General features: G+C 35.6%; 2 protein-coding genes, 1 long non-coding RNA gene and 1 other non-coding gene across 7 annotated transcripts; 1 reads left to right on the forward strand and 3 right to left on the reverse strand.

The window, feature by feature from the left end:
• Positions 1-251: 251 nt before the first annotated feature.
• Positions 252-14,704, reverse strand: Epg5 (ectopic P-granules autophagy protein 5). Of its 3 annotated transcripts, XM_072906907.1 has the most exons (31): positions 14,415-14,704; positions 14,181-14,308; positions 13,701-13,946; positions 12,827-13,576; positions 11,768-12,589; positions 11,207-11,429; positions 10,836-11,008; positions 10,516-10,656; positions 10,129-10,289; positions 9,843-9,972; positions 9,060-9,604; positions 8,728-8,905; positions 8,274-8,297; positions 7,750-7,977; positions 7,502-7,665; positions 7,205-7,390; positions 6,967-7,090; positions 6,363-6,890; positions 5,881-6,023; positions 5,558-5,735; positions 5,210-5,407; positions 5,006-5,137; positions 4,658-4,894; positions 4,326-4,509; positions 3,666-4,225; positions 3,319-3,488; positions 3,031-3,239; positions 2,653-2,898; positions 2,345-2,561; positions 1,965-2,174; positions 252-1,879 (listed from the first exon to the last, which is right to left on the reverse strand). In XM_072906907.1, exons 2-31 carry the CDS (start codon positions 14,196-14,198, stop codon positions 1,528-1,530), a joined length of 7,677 nt encoding a protein of 2,558 aa, XP_072763008.1. In that variant the 5' UTR covers positions 14,199-14,308; positions 14,415-14,704; the 3' UTR covers positions 252-1,527. The 3 variants fall into 3 exon arrangements, with proteins under 3 accessions (XP_072763008.1, XP_072763007.1, XP_072763009.1); XM_072906906.1 differs by having other exon boundaries at positions 14,181-14,704; XM_072906908.1 differs by lacking the exon at positions 8,274-8,297 and having other exon boundaries at positions 14,181-14,704.
• A 790-nt stretch (positions 14,705-15,494) lies between these two features.
• On the reverse strand, positions 15,495-20,619 carry LOC140674086 (solute carrier family 49 member 4 homolog). 2 transcript variants are annotated; one of them, XM_072907435.1, is made up of 9 exons: positions 20,316-20,619; positions 19,973-20,233; positions 19,484-19,574; positions 19,303-19,415; positions 18,891-19,079; positions 18,450-18,582; positions 17,911-18,016; positions 17,319-17,688; positions 15,783-15,883 (listed from the first exon to the last, which is right to left on the reverse strand). In XM_072907435.1, the coding sequence occupies exons 1-9, from the start codon at positions 20,455-20,457 to the stop codon at positions 15,783-15,785; spliced, it is 1,506 nt and encodes a 501-aa protein (XP_072763536.1). In that variant the 5' UTR covers positions 20,458-20,619. The 2 variants fall into 2 exon arrangements, 1 of the variants encoding a protein (XP_072763536.1); XR_012048158.1 differs by lacking the exons at positions 17,319-17,688; positions 17,911-18,016; positions 18,450-18,582; ... (3 more) ...; positions 19,973-20,233; positions 20,316-20,619 and adding exons at positions 15,495-15,533; positions 16,882-16,976 and having other exon boundaries at positions 15,787-15,883.
• LOC140674088 (uncharacterized) lies at positions 17,055-19,380 on the forward strand. Its single transcript, XR_012048159.1, has 3 exons — positions 17,055-17,193; positions 17,288-18,595; positions 19,295-19,380. It is a non-coding gene; the product is annotated as an uncharacterized lncRNA (long non-coding RNA).
• On the reverse strand, positions 18,250-18,322 carry Trnar-ucu (transfer RNA arginine (anticodon UCU)). Its single transcript has one exon. It is a non-coding gene; the product is annotated as a tRNA-Arg (tRNA).
• Positions 20,620-21,100: the final 481 nt, after the last annotated feature.

A 21,100-nucleotide genomic window follows, 5' to 3' on the forward strand; every position in this document is an offset into this window, starting at 1 on the left:
AAACTTTTAAATAAAAACTTGAGCAAGTCTGTATCATGATTAAACATTCTTGAAAATTCAAATTTGATTCTCAAAAATGATGGAATCATGATTAGTTGATCATGAATTGTTTTAATTTCAACTATTGTCCTATATTTTCAGGCAGTCTTATTAAAAAACTTTATTGAAATAGTAAAACTGCGTACAAAACTGCTAGTCCTTTACTAACGTTAATTCAATTACGAATTATTAAAAGCGAGAAATCAAATAAATATGTCGAAATACATTCTTTTTATTTGTTTAAATGGTGAATCGATTTTAGAGTAAATTGATAAAATAGTTGTAGATCTTAAAAAAATTGTCTTAAAGTCCATCTTGGTTAAAAATATAGGATACATGTAGCTTAAGTATATAATGCTTGTTTATTATAACTTTTGGGATAATAAAAAAAAAAATAAACCGTGTAAATCTTACGGCAGCAATTTAAAAGTATCGTGCTAACGTGAATCCTATATTAACAATTATATCATAGCCATCTCCTACGATATCACTTGAAGATTTCACTTGAAAAGTTAATTTTTTAGTTAACCAATTCGTTATTTATCGATCGATAGTTGCTGCTCTTGAGAAATCATTTTATGTGATTTAAAAATATCAGCCGTGAAAATTTATTAATCGTAATTTCACAAATTAATTGTATCATCGAAATTTTAACGCAATGTGCATATATAAATAAAACATTTGGTTAATAATACGCGTAACCTACAACGTATAAACAAGTAACAATAAAGTGTCCGCAAGGCGAATCGAGTGCGTACCAGTTTTATATTACATAAACAACAATATCATTAATTATAAATATTATTATTATCGACAATCTAAAACAGTGTGCGTTTAAATTGAATGCATTTTAAACTTTACAATGTTCTGAATTAAGAAACAGACTTTATGTGACTAGAAGATCAATGCAGATCTAAAAAGATTAAACAATAAGACTTGTTTTAAGCTTGCAATTACGTAATTAAATTAAAGATTAAGATTGCATTGTAACTATGTACATGTAAAAGTTCAGGATTCAATTAGATATCAATAAATATCCATAATAATCCGATAAAAAAAAACGTGTCATCATCATTTCGTACATATATAAGCATATATATATAATAATCGTAATGCATTCTTAATCTCCGATTCCGATACAAGCACTCGATTTAAACGCGTTATTATTTGGTAAGATGTACGTAGCGACAAGCATTCGATTTCGTGTCCTGCAAGTTTTCAAAGTGACTCGATCACAATCGAAAGTCTCTCTTGATAAAATCTTATTCGATGTCTCTCAGATTTCTCTTTGCAAATTATTTTGCAAATATTGAAAGAGCATCGAAAGTCTTGAAACGTGAAATTAACCGCCAGGAATTAGGAACACTTGACAATCTTGAAAAAAGAATTGATGAAATAGCTTTGAAAACTTTTGTTCGAGAAAGTTCATGTAATCATACTGAAGCGATTTGTAAGGTCGCATCGCTAGGTCGAAATCTAAAACTAGTATCACTCTGTCAGTACGTGCAGGTATCTTTGATTGTAGAGCTCCGCGGTAAAAGTGCCGATGATCTCGACAGCGTTGTGAAGGGAGTTGGCAGAGTCTCTGATGAGTCTGATGGCTCTCTCCACGTCTATCCGTAGTTCCGCGTACTGCTTGTTCATCAGGAGCCCCTCTAAACTCTGCATCGCCTTCACAGCCTCCGCGCTAGGTCGGATCTCCATCGTGTCCGGATCGGTCGATCGTGAGGGCGCCACGCCAGGTGAGTGCGGTGTGTATCTCACTAGCTGCTGATCGGACTTGGATTCCGGCAATTGCGCCAGACAGTAGACGGCTATGGCGCGGCTGAGAAACTTGCATCTGTTTAAGAAAATTTAACGGACGATTAAAAAGTTGAACAAAATCATGTAGGACACATGATTACATAGTGCGTCATGGTTCGTACCGTACGGTGAGCTGAGAGCCTTTTCTTAGTCCGATAGCCCCTAGGATACCCCATCCTTGTCCCACATCGTCCGCTACGGTTAGTAACGCTCGTGCCAATCCTTTCAAGGCTCTAGCAGCGATCACCGTATTCTCGCTGTACTGACACTGTCTGTAGGCCAATTCGCACACTTTTGCCCACAGCAAAGGTAGTTTTTCCTCCACGATGTCTCTGAATAAATAAAATTCAATTATTAATATATTAATAATGTTGGCCTCTTTCTAGAATTTTCTAGGAATAGAAATTGACAAAAATTTTAATAACAATCTTGCCGCACATATATAACAATATTTTTTTGTCATATCTAGTTAATTCTGTCTATCGTTTGTGATATGACTCACGTGGTTTTAATGGCGCTGATCCAGTCCACTAGATTGATCAACAGCATGCCTTCCTCTCGAATGTCTCTGCAGGACGGTAGTCTCTTTAGCAATACGGAGTAAAGGGCCAACAATCTTCCCTCAGACACCAATACCGATTCTAGCGGCGGCTGACGGGGTACCACGGACTGCAAGACCGTCAGCACTGATGCCCATGTGGGCCGAACGTCTTCCGTTACTAAAATAGAAACGTTATCGATACTTTGAAACTGCATAATCTGCGTAAAATGAGAAACACGTTACATGAAAAGATTTAATCGGCAGCTTACCGTTGTACTTAAAATAAGCCTCTAATGCAGCTTCCATAAGATGACCTAGGGTAGACGAGGAAGCGACTGCCATTCCGATCACTCTTAACACGCCCATCAGCACCGGACTGCTAGCTGTTCGCTCCAGCAGCCACACCGTCCAACTGCTACGAAGATGATCGACCAACACTCCGCTTTGATTGATCGAGTGCAAGAACTCGGTGATCAGCAGACCGGCTTCGGCAACTTGTTGCGTCTCGGAGACAGCTAAAGAGAAAAAGAAAGGTCAAGAAAAAAAGTTATATTGGTTGCTTTTAGATTTTAACTTTGTTTTCTTCTTCGATCTTAAGGCTAGATCAGTGATTCTTGAAATCTATATCCAAATACAAATATACTTACTACTGGTGATTACAATCTCCATATCGTCCAGCATCCGCGATAACGTATTGGTGAACACTTTACTGTTGGTCGAGAGAAGGGACTTGTGTCTTGTGGTGCAGTTAATCAGTAATTTCACTATGGAACGCACGTACATCTGTCGCTTCTTCAAGGTGGTGGGATGAAAGTGTTTCACTGTAGGATCGTAGGCCGCCGCTATTTTCAGTAAGCTGTACATATCAAATAACTTTTGTAATTTATGTAATATTATTTAGACACGTATAAATATACACTATGTACCAGACTTACTTGTTAACAGCTACGTCGATGGCGTGAGTCTGGTCCTTGCCCAGACATAAAATCACTTTTGGATCACAGCTCATCACGTGCCAATTGATTACTTGGTCATACGCCGCGGCGTCAATTAAGTGCCACGAGAAGCTCTCGGCTTCTGTAATCAACTGCACCGCTTTCTCGTTCTAAAATTAATTATTCAACAGTTTTTAAAAGTTAATTTTTCTTGGATAATTACTAAGGTAAATCTTTTTGGAATTCTCGATTCTTGAGTTTTTAAAGATTAGATCTTTCTATTCTTCAGGATTTAATTTCTTATTTCTTGAATTTTATTCTTTATTCTCTTTGTTCTTGTTTCTTACCTGCCTGACGTTGGGTTCGTTCGACAGCTTCACCAGCAAGTTAAGCAAACAGACGTGCATCCTAGCAGTAACTGGCAGGGGTTGCGTAGTTATCAACTCACCGATCCAGGCGGACCAATTGATCCAAGTAAAGACGCTTCCGAGGAACAAGTGGCAGTCCGGTAGATATTGATCAATGACCCTAATCATTAACTCAATGTCATTGATGGCGGGACAGAAGCGGTCCCACGGAAGAGACAAAAAGTTTCCATGTACCACGTTTAGTACATGATCCTTGACGGACACGTGAGCATAATTGGATACGTAGAACTGCCACACGAAGCTAAGTATTTTACTCGACGCTGGCATGGTGTCAACGATGAAACGGACACACTCGGTGAACATCGCCATCGTCCGATTCGCGTACGGTCCATCAGTGATGATCCACGGCAGCAACACCGATCTGTCGTCCGTCAACTGTTGGATCCATGCGGCTGTAGGTTCCCGCAAGTTTCTTGTCCAATACGGAGTAATCCACGGCGCGTACATCTCGCTTAATACTGGCCAAATCTTCTCGCACACTGGAAAAGCATTGACAATAGTTTTCTCTTCTTTGTTGTAGATAAGTTTATAAGTTTAAATAGTTATGTAGTGAGATTTTTAATTCTAATGTATACTCACATTGATCTGCAAGAGATCCTCGATCAGCTTGAAGCGTCAATACGACTAAGGCATGGCCGACCATACCCAGAAATACGGTCAGCGGTTCATTGTAAATTCTGTACTTCGGATAAAGGCCGTACAATCCGTATTGCAATCTTTCTTTCATAAAATGTCGACTTAGAAGCACAGCGGTATCGTGCATCTGTGAAATGACGACAAAAATATTGTCATGATACTATCTAATACCGATTAAATTAATTTATTACATCTAAAACGAAACGCGAGAAAATTGAATATATTTCTTTTCGTGTAAGGATAATTGTTTCCGATAATGAAATTGTTTCTGGAACCTCTTGGCGAGACAACAGCCTTTGTTCCGTGGCATAATGTCTAATCTCGTCCCTAATCTTAGGAGGACATATAGGCGCGATGTTCTTCGGTTTTCCACTGAGTGCTCCCAGCAAATCGCGCCAAACGTCCAGCGACAGATTCTGGCTCTCGGATCCTTTCAGCACCGCGCTCAACACCTCGCCATAGTGTTCGGGAAACTCGTGTAGAAGAATAAGTCGTAAATGATTCCGAAAGAGCTGCAGCGATAATATAATTGAAGTTTTATAATTATTTATACATAATTTGTTTTTTTTTTCTGTTAATTAGATAAAATGAGTATCATAACGAAAATAAAAAGATTTTTTTACTTCATGCAACATCAGCTTTTCTTCTTCGGGATTGAGGCCGATGTTGTACAACGCTTTAGAAACTAGATCTATGAAAGTAGATCTTTCGCTCAATCGGGGACGACGATAATTTAACCAGCTGCTGACATCAAACTATAACAAAAATAATCCGTTAGCCACAAAAATCAAAGGATAATTTCGATAAATTCAGCTTTCTTCATCTACCTTTGAGAGCAACACGAAGCACAAATCAACATTCGATCCAGTGGACAAGTCTACGACAGTTTGATACATTTGCAAGAACGTGCTGGCTCCACCAGCGACGGGTGTGAAATGTGGTCCCAACAATCCCCCGAGATTAGGTCTCTGAATGATTGTGCTCAGCAATTGCGGGCCTTGAACTTCTTCACCGCTGATGAATAACTGAATATAGAACAAAAGTCTCTTAGCGCATTTTGAGATTAAAATATTCTTCTCGATAATATTCATGCTTAAAATTTATTCTGTATAATTACAAGGTGATATGTAAAATTATGATCTCGAGTTGATGAAAATTTTAAATCCAACACGTACCTGGCCCAACTTTTCCAAACAAGTGGTGATGAGCTGTTTCGTAGAAGGGCATAATGCCGCTTCCTCCGTGTAGAACTCCACCAGATGATAGAACAGCTTGACTCCGCTCTCTTGGACCTTACGTAGTTCCACAGTATTTTCGTTAGTGCGATTGATAGTTAATTCATGTTCCAACATCCTAAAGGGTAAGAATATATGAAAACTTAAGAAAAAGTAATCGCAATTTTCTGCTGCGCTATCGATAATTTTAATGAATAAAATGACAATTAATTATCATTAAAGCATTAGAATACACATTTTAGTCAGTCAATTAAACTGCTTACGCTATTAAATGATCGATGAAGACGCAACCAAGGGTGACCTTGCTGGGTGGCGGTTGACTAGCTTTTACTAAAAGATTCTCATATTCGGCTCGATTCTGAGTTATCATGTGATCCACACCTTCGCTGACATGAGCTTCTTCAACCTGTATAATTTTAAAAAACCCTGGTTAAGAAAAACTTTAAGAATACATCTGATTATTTATTCAAGAATATTAAAGAGTATCAAAAATATTAGCAGAAAGATTTATAAATAAATAAATTATATATATATATATATATATATATATATATATATATATATATATATATATATATATATATACACACACTGTATGTGTATACAGATAAATATAAAGATATATAGACATATGAGCTGCATATATACATATATATATAAATTTTTTTTTGGTATTTAATGTTTTATTCTATTGTCTATATAAATATTTTTAAATTTTATAAATTATTGCTATTTTCAACCATACTGTAATTTTGATAATCGCAGGGCCTGCGCAGTGCACTGTGGGGGGCGTGCCCGATCTCGGACGTCTCTGACCGGATGGCGCAGGGTCACAAAGAGCATGCAAGGTCACGTGGTTCTCATAAACTCGGTAGAGAGTTGGAACTAGTTCGAGGAAACTGCAGTCCACCGCGGTATGTTCGGACATCATGAGATTGTATGTTTGTGCATAGTCGAAGATGATTCGGAGATGCGGCTTGACTAGATTGATGACAGCAGCAAAGTTGTAGAGACATTCTCTAGCCACACAGCTCAACACCGGCTGATTACGACTCAGGGATGGCGGTGAGAGCGGTGATTCGTAGGCACTTAGTCTGCGGACAATTCTGTGAAGCGGATTGATTGATTCTACAGCGCTCGCAGAAACGGACTGGGATCTCTGGATTCCCGGTTGATTTTCGGAATCGCGAAATAACGCGCGCTCCCATTCGCGTACAGCCTTCAGTTGGCTTTGCTGCACCGTCCAATAATCGATATATTCCAGCCAGAGAGTCTGAAAATTGTCGAAGATACGTAACGTAAAACGAGGGTATATAATAATTTGAGTGTGTCTGATGCGATTGACTTACTCGGTCCCCTTGCACTAGCAGAATTAATCTTTGTGACATATATTGCGGTGGCAGAGCCGGAAGATAAAGTCCTGGTTCTTGAAGACGGGGTTCTTCCAGCCAGAGGCTCAATGTTTTGTAGAATCTGTGATACAAATAAATACACACACACATACATATATATATATATGTATCTTTTCAAAGCATCTTTGCAAGAAAAATATTTCGTTCTACTTGATATCCAATATGTTGCGCTCACTTTGCTAAACTGAGATAAAATACACGCCGTTCATCCGTGATTGGTTTTCCATTGTCCGTATCTTTCTCTCCTTTGACTTGAAAATGTTCTGTCGTTTCGTGTAATCGTTTTTTCAATTTTTTCAAATAGCTTAGATTTATCATCCCTTCAAAAAATTTTTCTCCAAAGCCACCTTTATCCATAGATCTAGAGCAATTTAGAAATAAATAAAAGGATTATACACTTGCTTCATGTTTATTATATTAAAATTATTGCGTCCCTTTTTCTTTTAAAGAATGAAATAATAGTAATAATTACCCTGGTACGATTGGAGCTCGTGCGAGAAATAAACTAAAGAAATTTTGCCATAAGAGAGGCAAAATCGGATGGTCCATCGGTGTATCAAGGGCTTGCTGAGACCAACGGTAAATAGCCAGATTGTTTACTCCGAATGGAGTTATTTTTACCGTTGCGCAGGCTCTCTGAAAAAATATTCATAATGATTATAATTTTTTTTCACTTATTGTTGGAGTACAATAATAATCTTTGTATGATTGATCTTAAACCTTGAGGGCAGTGTCTAGAGATATCTTGGACTGCATAGACAATTCTCGTAGGATTTCCCGCCAAAGTCCGGTCTTAAGCTCTCTATCATACTGTTCCGTTAATAGGATCTGATAAGCGAGCCATATCGTCTGGACGGTTCCACCGAGAAGACTTGCCGAGCTGGAGCACCCCGTCGCCCAGCTCAAGAAAGATCCGAACGATCCCGACGTTTTAATAGATGATATACTCTACAAGAACCGCACAATCAAATCACATGAATAAATGTATACGTTAATCGTTGTTAATATAAAAAAATTACTGATGTTACATTTTTTCCTATATTATCTTTTAATATATTATATTTAATATATATTAAAATTATAATATTGTATTATATAATATTATATGTATTTATATATTGGTAATTTGTTTGATAAGAAATACCTATAATATACATATAATTATTTGTAATAAAAATTTAGCTATATATAGAATAAATAATAAAATCTGATTGTATGAATTCATATATATATGTATATCGTACCTCATTACTTCCATCCAAAGTAGGCTAACAAAATCGATAATTTATTAAAAAATGGAATATTTTATTGTAAAATTACAATATTATTTAATTTTTTATATAACCGTATATAGAATGTATTTGAAATGATATAAAAGAATGATAAAATTTTTTTACATAACGTTTTAAAAATTGCAAAAAAATTCTTTTTCATTTAAGTTTTGATTTATTTTTGCATTACTTCTTCCCTCAATTTGCCACACGATTTCAGATCACGATTTTATATTTGTTGTATATAATATATGCATTCTTTGCTCATTCTAAAATTATCCTCCTTCTCTCGCTCTCTTCTTCTCCCTCCCTCTCTCTCTCTCTCTCTCTCTCTCTCTCTCTCTCTCTCGCTGTCTCTCTTTCTCTTTCTGTGCATGTGGTGGTACACAATTATGTACAATTAATAATGCAGAAACTTATTACTTACACAAAAAAGATTCTGAAACATATTCTCCATCGTCATCCGGGTTTCTAAGTGAAAGAACGCTGCGCGGATCACGGTGTCCATCAAAAACATCACGCTATGATCCTTGTTCCAATCCTGAACAAGTAGCAGCACATTCAGCCACATATGCACGAAATGTTCCGGACTATTCAAGCAATATCTGCGAGCAACATACGCAAATAATAATTATTTGCAATATCTATATTACTCTAATATAAATCTGTCCTTTTAATTCCTATTTCATAGACTATTACTTTTCTGTATATTATTTATTTTTTTTTTATATGTAATTATATTAACTTATCTATACATACCGTTTGAAATGATACAAGTGAGACTCGATCATATTCGAGAACTGTCTGAGAATTGGACCGGGAAATTCTGGGGCGATGAGATTCTTCGCCATCTTCATATACGTCCGATCGGCGGCGATGAGCGGCACAATCAGACTAACAAACTTGTCATTCTTGAGTAACGAATCTGGACATTCGAGAAACAACGGTATCACGCGGTGCAAACACACCAGTACTTGCTCGTATTTGTAGTAGCACTGCAAGGTCTGCAGCTGAGTGAAACCCTCGACGCAGATCAGCGGTACCGAGTGACCCCATAGAGTCATCAGCACAGAGGCATAACAGGCGATCGGCTGTTTCTCGCGCACTCCTTCGCGTAAAATTTCTAAGGTGGAGTTTGATTCCATATCGGGCACGCAAGCGAGACCCTCGGCCGGATTCAAAATGGTGTTCCGGCATATAGATTCCGATCGGTCCAGCTGATGTAGCCTCAGTCTATTCATCATCTCCCATGCCCACAAGCTGAACGCCTGCTCGCTGTTCTGTGGTCTTACCATCGAAGAGACCTAAGAGAATAAGATCGAGAATAGACTTGAATTCTTTCATTTTGATTTTTTAATTAATGGATAATTCATCATTATGTAGCAATCTAGTTTATTCTTAATTTTATAGGATAATTTTCTAATTTGCAATTATCAATAAAACTAATATTAGTGTATCTTAATGTTTCAGATATTTAAATAAGAGTGATTTTTTTTGATCAGTTTTTTTTACTTTCACCTCTTTAATAAATAATTCACTCACCTGTTTCACACTTTCAGCTAATAATGAAGCTGTCTGCATCGGAGTGTCGGGTACAAATTTCATCATAAGCTCGACAATTAATAACGCCGCTTGTCGATGTAGATTAATTGGAAGGTACAAATTGTCATTTCTGCATTAAGAGATTAAGAGATACGAGTGAATATGAATATGCTTGAAAAATAACTATACTTAACTATTCTAGATGACAACAGTAAATTTTTTGTGTTCTTTTAAGAATAAAATTACTGTAGTTTCAAAAAACATTGAAAATATTGAGATAACTTACGCATCAAGGCCCCAATTTAAATGTGTAAGAATCAATCGAGCCAGATGATTTTCGGATGAAGTCAAAGGATGCTGATGCAACCACATAGACAAAATTGTCATGTCTTGTTGTTGTGGCGTCCACATTCCTATCTTTAGTTCCGTAAACAGATATAAACTCATCTAAAATCATTTGAAAAATGACTATTATCACTTGTAAATTTATTTTAATAATACATTAGTTGTTTATATTATTATAAACATGTTATTTTCTTATAATATTATTATAACTCTTTTATTATAAATTTATAAGAAATTTTATAATAAATGTTAATAAGAGAAAGCTTTATCTCCTTCTCTCTCTAGTCTTTATAATTTTTATATTTATATAAAAATTATTGTTTTATACCTTCCCGACGGATACAAAATTGTCTTTTAATTTTTGCAAGATGTCAGACAGGAGAGTGGGATATTTGCTCGTCAAGTTTGATAAAAGTGACCTTGCGTCCTTTGAACAAGATTCTTGAGTTTTCTCGCTGAGAAATCCAATCTGTAATTCAGTTTATTAAAGACAGTTAAAAAAAATTAAATATTTAAATGTGTATCAAATTTCAAATGTATTGGTAAAAATTATTATAAGTTTTACTTATAGATAAATTGTCTCATTATTATATTAATTAGAAACAGATTATTTGATTAATTCATTGAATATGTATTTGTTAGAATTACTTGAAACAGATCAATTGTAGCCGTTCTCACGAAATCGTAGTCCTTGTGGGCTCTTGCCATAGCCATATTAGCAAAGGTTGTTAACAGAAAATAAGATTCGTCACCTGGCATGCTGCCTAACTTTTCTTCAAACTGTTTATGAAGTTCGGGACAACTTAACTCTGCTTCCCAATCTGCAATGTCAAAGATATCGTTGTTATTGATATTATTGATAGCACATTTAATAAATAAAAAGAAAACTAAAAGATTATAACATTATATATATATATATATATATATATATATATATATATATATATATTCTATAATTCTTGTACTACAATTTCTATTATTGTTATTAACATTATTTTATTATATTTTTCTTCATTTACCTGAAACTGACATATTTAACGTTGCTGCATCACCAAGCGTAGAATCAGTATGTAGAATATAGAAGATGTGCCACAAGGTAGTCGATGATATAATGTTATATGGTATTGCTGCAAGATATTGCCAGGCACCTAAACGACGTGACGAAAATATACAGAGGATTGCTCTCAGGAAAAAGCAATCATATTCGATTTGCAGTTTCAACAGCATCGATTCATCGGTTATCTATATAACAATTAATATAGCTTTTAAAATCACAAAAAAAGAAAAAAGAATTAGAAGTCATAACAGAGAGAGAGAGAGAGAGAGAAAGAGAGAGAGAGAGAGAGAGAGAGAGAGAGAGAGAGAGAGAGAGAGAGAGAGAGAGAGAGAGAGAGAGAGAGAGAGAGAGAGAGAGAGAGAGAGAGAGAGAGAGAGAGAGAGAAAGAGAGAGAGAAATGTCCGTTTAAATTTTCAACAAAAAAACGGAACAAAACTTGGCAAAAAATAAAGCACACACATATTTAATTAATTCAGTATGTTTTACAAAATTCCGCGAAATCTAGCTGCGTTTTTATATATACCTGACTTTTGTCAAAGGCTTCCCATTGATCGCTAGCGTATTGAACGACGTCTCTAATCAATGCGCTGAGTCTTTTCGCCAACTGTCTATATCGCGGCGAATCGTAGGTCTTTAGACCCTGTTTTAGTAGTCTGACGAGCACAGTATAGAATGCGAAAAGGCGCAACATGTGATGATCCGTGATAGCGTTTTCCTCCTGCTCGTACTTGTCATTCTTACACCGAATGAATAGCACATGCTCAAAGAGCCTGTCAAATGGAATTTGATTGAGAAGGGAAATCAGATCGCTTTCAAAGAGATTGGCACCGACATTGGCGATGTCTTCGTCCTCTTCACCCTCTTCATCCAGCATCACCCATACTGTATCCCCCGGACTGTTCGTAGTATCTTGCAACGATACCTGCACCTGTTCTAAAAACTTATCCCGATCCTTGATTGGCAAAAGGATCACCGCGATAATAGCGATCATATGATCGAGATATGGATCATTAAAAGGCGAGGAACTCAATCCGGAAACTTTCTGCGGCACCGGCACTTGCACAAATGACTTGGCCCAGTTCATCACGCCACCGGGACATCGCAGTATATGATTCAGTAGGAATATATGATCCTGCCATGTGGCGACTCTCAGAAGTACTGCCACCAGCCTCGACAGCCATTCTCTGGTGTCTGTGACAAACTTGCCATCTTTGAGAACTCTACGCTGGAAGTTAAATAGAACCGTCACGCACATTCTGAGCTCGACCAGCTGCGGGGCCGTCTGAGACGGTGATTGCTCCGGCAGAAGGTTCGCTGGAGCAGTTTGCGAAAGGTTAGCAAATTCCTGAAAGCAAGAGAAAAAAAATTGGAAAAATTGTTAAATCTTAAAAGAGATTGAGAAGATTATATATACTATTCATTATTGGATCTCTGTATGGAACCTAGTAACATGTTACTTGGTTCAACTTTTATTTAAGTTAACTCAATAATTAAGTTTAGCGCAATCTTTGCTTTTTTATAACTTTGAATCAATAAAATCTTTTGATTTTCTTGCAATTTGATTTAATACAAGGCAACTTACATTGAAACTTCTAGCAACTCTCTGCACGTAATGTTCAATTTGCAAACGCAAGGACTCTGCTTCGTAACAGTATAATGCTTGGCTATCGTGCAAAGTATCCTTGATGGCAGACAAAGTTCTGGAGAGCACTACCAGAGCCTGCTGATTGAAATGGGCAACCGAATACTCGTGAACGGCAGTAACGGGATTGCCATCCTGGCACTCGCCACTTTCAGTAATTGACGTTTTTTCCAAGCACCAGAGCTGTTTCTGCGTTTCCCGACAGCTTTTCTTCAAACGTTCTAGCTCGTACGAGTTCACGATCAGGTGATTTCGTACTCTCAGATAACTCATCAGTAGCTCGTGCAGCCTGTGCTGCTGCCTGAGTGGCCCACATCTCAACTGTGTTTCTGTAAATTCAGTCACAAACGCGTCTACTAATGCCAGTTCCTGATTGTGATATAAAGACGTCAATTGTTGTTCTGTAAATGGTCTAACATCCTTGAATGCATTCAGAATATCCTTGCTTTCTCCAATCTCTGTTTGTTTCGATAAAATCTTCCGACATGGAATCTTTGCTTCGATTAGGTCTTGGGTGTCTTGCGCCGATCGATTGAATTCTTCAGGATTGATTGATGTTACGTCTATTAATTGAATAGCGGAAACGCTTACTTGAGTTTGATATATTTGCTCATTCAAGGTATCATTGGATGTTGAGTCAAGATGAACAGCGTCGATTTCATCTTGAGAGTTTTCAACTGACAGCAACACCTGAAACATATAATCCATTTATTTCTCAAAGTATAATTGATTCAGAATCTTTCTGCTCTTGTCTGCTTTCTCTATTCAAGTTTCAGATATCTTCAGCGAGATGTAACTTTGTAAAATTAGCTACCTCATTTGTTGTTTCCACTCGTAGATTGCGTTCTTTTTCATAAGCTGCTTCTTCAGCGGCCTGTTTCTCATAAACTTCTGTGTCGATGGCAGCTGAATGTAATTCGCTTTCTATATCTTCTACCGCTTCGCCTTTGGGATAATTTGTAGGCGATTCTCCAAGCAAGCACTCAAACTCCTCCAACGTAGGAGCATCCGGTATTTGGTGTTGCAGGACTGATTGGCGCAATTTGTCCCGTTTCTTTTTCTAAAGAACAAACACCAATTTGAATTTATATCAATTATATCTGATACAGGACTATTAATTAATTTGTTATTAATCCATCGTCTAGTCAAATTAATTATAAACATATATATTAAAGAATATATAAATAATATACATAACATTAGTAATTATATTCTGTTAATGTGTTGTAATAAATGTCATTATAAAAAGCTAGAAAAACAAGGTAGGAGATTTCAGATAAGCAATCTGTCTTACCTGTTTTTGCTTCTCCATGATGCATGGATACTGTTAATGTAAATCACTGGATATCCTTTAATCTCAGAGTGCTCTCAAAAAAACTATTTGTACATTGAGGCTTGAGAAAGTTTTAAACCCAAGGAAAACTATAATGTTTAGAGTATCAGAGATAATGCAGTATAAATACATTTATCATTATCTTCAACACTGTCATTGGTTCAATCAATTGTTTGTACGTAAAACAGAACTTACAAGTCACGAGAACTGTTTACGTCCAGTGTCCAGTGTCCAGTGTCCAGTTAGCCTCAATTAAACATAAACAGCAGCGAGAGTTAGTTCAGTTGACGTTTCGAAGCGATTTCAATCGATCCACTTAGAAATTTATCCGACTGTCACGAATCGCGTTCGACTCGACACTACAAGTGTTTGAAAGCGTTCGATTGACCAATCGAGCTAAAGGATTGGTCAACGTTTATGAAGGTAAAAGCGTTTGGATCATCTGACAACTCTGACAAGAGAGCTAGCATGAGTAGCGTTGCGAATTGGAGGTTGGGGGGACAAATTTCTCCGTGATTCGTGCGCATGTATGTACATACATACACATGAGTACATACGTCATCGAACATGTGATCGACGTCTGCTAGCGCTCGTGCTTTTACGCATGCGCGAGACTTGACGCCCCTTGAGGCCCGAGGTGTGTACCAAAATCCTACTCGTGAGTCGTGAGGTAGAGTGACACTTAATTGACCAATCAGGACAAAGAAAACTTTGTTACTGATTGACCAATCGAAAGCTACTTTATTTCAAGGATAGAATTTCCGAATACATCCTTGTCTGACGGGCAATAAGAGCAATAAGGTTAAACTTTTCCACGCGTAGTAACATATAGAATCAGCTGATTCTTTTCTATTAGAATTTGTCCATTAAATTCAAAATCTAATACTCATCAGATATAGACGTATAACGAGTATTCGATTCATCAATCGAGATAAAAGAACCAAAAATTTTTGTATAATATATGATTTATATTGAAATAATATGTGTTTTAGTATATTATTTATATTCTCTAAAGTATTTCCATGTATTTTTTTTTTTTATAAATCATTCTATATACATTTTCGGCGAAATAAAATAAAAAATAGATATATTTTCATAATAATATCTTTATTGTTAGAGGGATTCTTATAAATTTCGCTACTAAAAAAATTCAATAAAATATATATGTGTGGGTTATTTATTTATTCTATACTAATTTCTCTTTCATCTCTCTTTTGAAAGATTCACTGGAATTGATCGTATTAATGTCGTATTTCCTTTCTTCGACATTTTTTGCAATCTTTTGTTTCTTCCCAAGATGCTCGAGATGTTAAACTATAAAGTATATATTATATATTAATAGTAATTATTATATATGTATGACATAATATACAATAAGAGTTAAATATTAAAATAAACAACGGAAAGATTGACATTTTGTTGGGTAAAAATATATAAATATGAGATATAAAATTTCATATATACTCTAACATAATTATTATTACACGTTGCTTGCTTCGCGTAATATCACAAATCATTAAGCAACTCTGACTGCATAAAACTGAGATATGCGTTATTTAAAACTTACTTCATCTTTGTACGATTATAATCTTCCTTAACATATATCAGGAGTATGGTTGCCATAGAAATGTTTCCAAACGTCCAATACGTTGACGAGTGTTTATCTTTAAGAAGCAAAGAAAGTAAAAATATAAATAAATTATACATGTATATTTTAAAGATAAAAAGGAATAAAAGTTTAAAGTTTTAAAAACAAAAAGAAAAATTAATAGAAATAATAAGAGAGACATAAAAAGTAATAAAGATAAAAGAGAGAGAGAGAGAGAGAGAGAGAGAGAGAAAAACTGGAAATAATTTAAGCTTAAAGAAAATTTTCAAAATGCAATAAAAGAAAAATGTCAAAAAGAAGAAGAAAAAGAAAAAAGAGATAATATAATTTAATATCAGTGTCTATTATTTCGTGTACACATTTTCTATGCTTTAACGATACTGTTCTTAATTGTCAATATCTGCTTGTGTAATATAAAAACAAGATAAGTATATAGTGTGATCAGTATCGAAAACACTATGTAATTACGGATATATTAAAATATATTAAAATATAACTCTAATAAATTCGAATAAAAAACGGACTAATAAAAGAAAGAACTGAGCGCAAGGTGAAAAGGGTGCGATTTAAAAATATAAATACAATAGAAACTAAATTGCGTAAAATTTATTAAAATTTATTTAAACGTTCCAGCCCCATATATTATATCGAGCTACCTTCAGTAAGTGAACTACAAAAAGCAATATTAAATTAACGGTATATTAACACGTGGATAATAAATTAATAAAGAACACATACTTAAATTTCGCCGAGCAATGTTTACATGCCGTACATGACGTACATGACGTACATGACGTTTGTCATTGCTCTTCAAAAACTATCCGCAGGGTTTAAACTCTCCAGGTGAGAGTTTACTCCACCTCCCCATCCGTATAAATACGTTTAAAAATTTTTTAAATTTTCAAGCATTCTTCTACTTTTCATGGCAGTGCACGTCGTTATAGAAGAAGTAATACATAAAGTATGTTGTACTTTTTTATTGTTAAAGATTTTGATAGTTAATCAAAAAACGAACATTAAAACACGTTGGAGAAACGTAGGAGAGGCACTTACTGAAAAGATCGCAACTAAAAGATAGTAGTCCAAACGAAAACGTTAACACAGCGTGTTAACGTTTAAAATGATAAATGTCAAATAAACTGACAAACGGTAAATGACGCACATGAAGGTTACCCGAAAAAACATACGACAATACAAAAAAGATAAAAACAAATTACATTAAACTTAAAATTTTGGCCAAACCCTCCAATATCGAAATATAAATATAGTCGTGTAATTTAAACGTTCCATGCGTCATCCTGTAAATTCAAACTATCTTTTGTCGCTTATTAATATATGGTATTATTTTTAAATCGGTTTTTATTGGTGCGTTTTTTATTCTAATTTATTGATAATTAATATCGAGAGATAATATTGATTTTTGTCAGCTATATATATAACATATAATTAATTTATATAGAGTGTCGATTAAATATTGTCACCGTCCTTACTCATCCACGGAAGAAAGTATGACAAGTAGAAGAGTGCGCCAACGAGATTCGACAGGAAGATCATGTAACCGCCGACGATGGCTTCGGAAACCGGAAACGCAATCTCGGAAGCGAGTTCAAGAAAAAGAGCAGGGGTGGACCAGCTGGCGGATATCCCCAGGATCACCGCGGCGTACAGCTCACCTTTGTGGAAGGCTAGGATACGATCGTCCAGCAAGAGTATCCATAGAAACATTGCCGACGATATCGTCAACAGTATATAAAGAGCGAACTTTAAACGACCTTGAAATGCGTCCGCCAACCGCGATGCTATCAAGCTCAAAGTGCTACTGACGATAATGGTCCAGAAAGCTAATTTGTCCGCTTCCTCCTGAATTTTGACTTATTAAAGAAATATCTGTGGCGCTATATGGTGAGAAACAAAAATTCTATCTAAAAAAGTTCTCGAGATAGATTAAATAAATAAATAAACGGAAATCAAGACGAGAATTTAAGGCTTCCAGCCTCTTGAAATATAAATTTTTAATATAGTTTGATAGTTTGGAAAAATTTGGTCGTAAATCGTTATTTTCTGAATAAACGCATTTCTTACTTGCGTAATGCTGGCGTCAAAAGTCATCGTCATCATCGCGAGCCAAGGTCCAGTCACACCTTGACTAAGCGCCGCAGCCAAGCAAAGACTCCACATGTTTTTATTCCTATATAGATAGAAATAATCAGAGAGAAATAATATAGAGAGTTAAGTTTCTAATCAAAGCAAACAATAAGAAAAAGTTTATACATGTATATGTTTGTGTGTACTTTTCCTTCGTTTATTATATTATTTCTATTTAGTTATTTTTAGATAAGAAACTTAACATACGAATCATGTTGAAAAGAAAGCCAAGAAAAGAAAGGTAGAAAAAGAGAGAAAAAAAAGAAAAAGGATCATCATCCCTTGTGGGGATCGAACCCACGACCTTTGGATTAGAAGTCCAACGCGCTATCCTCTGCGCCAAAGGGACTTGGTATGCTCTCGTCATATATAAAGTAATGTAGCATCACTAATTTATTGTAAAAAAAAGGGATAAATTATAATTTATTCTTTCAAAATTTCATCTTTGAAATCTCGAAAGAATAGCAAAAAATTACTTGAGAAGACGAAAGATGGATTCGGTGAGACCAAGACGCTCGGAAATTTCAGAGAGATCAACAGATTGACAATAAGGTTCCCTCGGAAAGAAGCAAAGAACGCCTACTAGAATCAGGAATTGGCCGACAAATTCTGAAATTATTACGTAATAAAGTGAAAAAAATTTACAAATTATTTTAATTATTTTATTTCATTTCAAGCCTTAGCGACATTAAAAGAATCAAATTTTGTGGCATGTTCTGCCATCATATAAGCTTATATACGTATAGTGTAAACGCAGCTGATGTCAATTTTCTGTGCTCGACTCTGTTGTCAAATAAACGATATATCGCCAACACTTTACTAGAATTTAATTTTTTAGCTAATATATTTTATATAAACAGAAAATTACTTTATATACGCATATATATTAGCGTCGTCCTTGACTTGAAAAGACATACCGATTCTCATAAGAGACGTAATCTGTGCTCGCAATATCACCGATGTTGTATCAAAAGCGACACTTTTGTTGGAATTTGTATTAATATTTATCAAGAACGTGGTATTGTGCGCGATTGTGTTCTCTACCACAGCCGGCCCGATTAAATAAGAAATCGCCATTCCCAATTGATTGCAAGCAGAAGATATACCTGCAATATCGATTGATTTTGACACAGATTAAATGTAGTAATAATAACACAATTTAACAAAAAAAAAAAAAAAAAAATCCAATCCTTTTTACTTACGAAAAATGTATCTGTTATCAACTGTATTTAAAAAATATAATTTTTTTGTTGGATTTGTTATATAATTATTTTTTAAGTTTCATTAATATTTTCGTTGATTATATTAATATTAATTAAAGAAAAATACCGGTAGCGGTGGTGCGTTTCCCAGGAGGGAACCAAACCGCGGAGACCAGGGCCGTGGCAGGACCGAGGATCACTCCCGACAATCCGTTTAGGATGGCCGCGGTATGTACCATTCTGAGTGACAAAAGTATCTTCTTTTAACTCGGATCAGCGATCGGAAGAGCTGCACGGAATTAACGTACATTGTGAAGACGTTCTCCTTAGAGGACACGCAACGAACCAAGGTAGCCAGGGTCGAAAGAATCGCCGCCATTCGCAGGGACATGAGCAACCCTTTTATTCATTTTAATATTACGATACGGTAATGGTACGCTCCAAATTTATTTCATATTTAAATAGAGGTATCGTTTCTCTCGTTTATATAATTAATTGTACGATTAAATTATCTCATGAAGAATAAAAAGGATATCTTTTTTCGAAAATCACTTGAAAAAAAAACTGTTTTTCTTCTCTCTCTCTCTCTCTCTCTCTTTCTTTTTCGTAGCGTTAATTTTATATATATATATATCACATATACGATATTATATTTGTATATCTATTGCATATATATTATTTGATATAAAACGTTATACACATACTTTTTGGAAAAAAAAGAAAAAGGAAATAAAGTGGAATAAATAAAATTATAATCATGATAAATACGAAGAAATTGAATGGTGATATAAGATCACCATTTTTATAGAGGAACCAGCAGCAGGGTATGCAGCATGTCAGATAGCTGATGCATCCCCAGTCGGACAGCAGGGCCACCAAGGACTCGTTCCAGGTGGGGAAAGCTCGCAGGGCGAAATCTGCTATCGGACCCCAGGTGTTCCACACGCAACACTGCGAGCACGATAGAGTGCAAAACAAGCCCAGGGCCATCCGACCCTCCTTTCGGGACCCGACTCCACGTCCCGACTCCGTCAAGGCCGAAGTCTCACTTTGGCTTCCTATAAACGCGCATATATCTACCTTATATTAAAACTCCGACGAAATAATCTCAGATCCGATCACGACGTTACAAAGTCTTACGACGAGATGTGCGATTTCCACATAACTTCAAACTTCCCGTGCTCCGCCCGAATCTTCGGAAACGTATTCTGCTTCTGGATGTCTGTTTACTATTTCTTAAAAACTTGCTAGGTGAGCTACGACATTGACGTAACCGTGTCATGTTTATACATCGTGAAGGTTATCATATTAATGTCAAAAAGAAAAGGATTTTTCTTATCGAGTAATATACGTACATACAGGGTGTCCGGTAATTACCGTCCCACCTCTCTAGGGCAGATAGAGCACAGGTCAAACTCAATATAAAAAGTTCTCTACCATTTTGCGATTTGCGCAATAATTATTAAAATATTAATTAAAAACGCTCAGCGTATGAGCGCGCGCCGTATATATAGCACTTGGCATATGCTGAGCGTTTTTAATTAATATTTTAATAATTATTGCGAAAATCGCAAAATGGTAGAGGACTTTTACGGGGCGGTAATTACCGGACATCCTGTATATGGTGATTCACTCACATTTTTTTGTCATCGAGTTTCTTTGCGTGACAGAAATTAAAAGGATTTGTCATATACGCAGAATATAGTTTGGATTTTTGTAGAATATTAGTTTAGAATATAAATATTTTTTTTGCGTAGAATTGATATGTACATACATACCTATCATATATGATTGGGAAAATATTTTGCAAATGTAGTTTGTTACTAATATTATTGCTTACCTGACGTGCTAATTTACATGTCAAAAATTGTTTTTAATTTGTAAACGTTTATAAGAATTACATAATTTTTGGTGAAAAATAAAAA

This window comes from Anoplolepis gracilipes, chromosome 15 (assembly GCF_047496725.1).
Source record: "Anoplolepis gracilipes chromosome 15, ASM4749672v1, whole genome shotgun sequence".
In the NCBI taxonomy this organism is placed as follows: domain Eukaryota; kingdom Metazoa; phylum Arthropoda; class Insecta; order Hymenoptera; family Formicidae; genus Anoplolepis; species Anoplolepis gracilipes.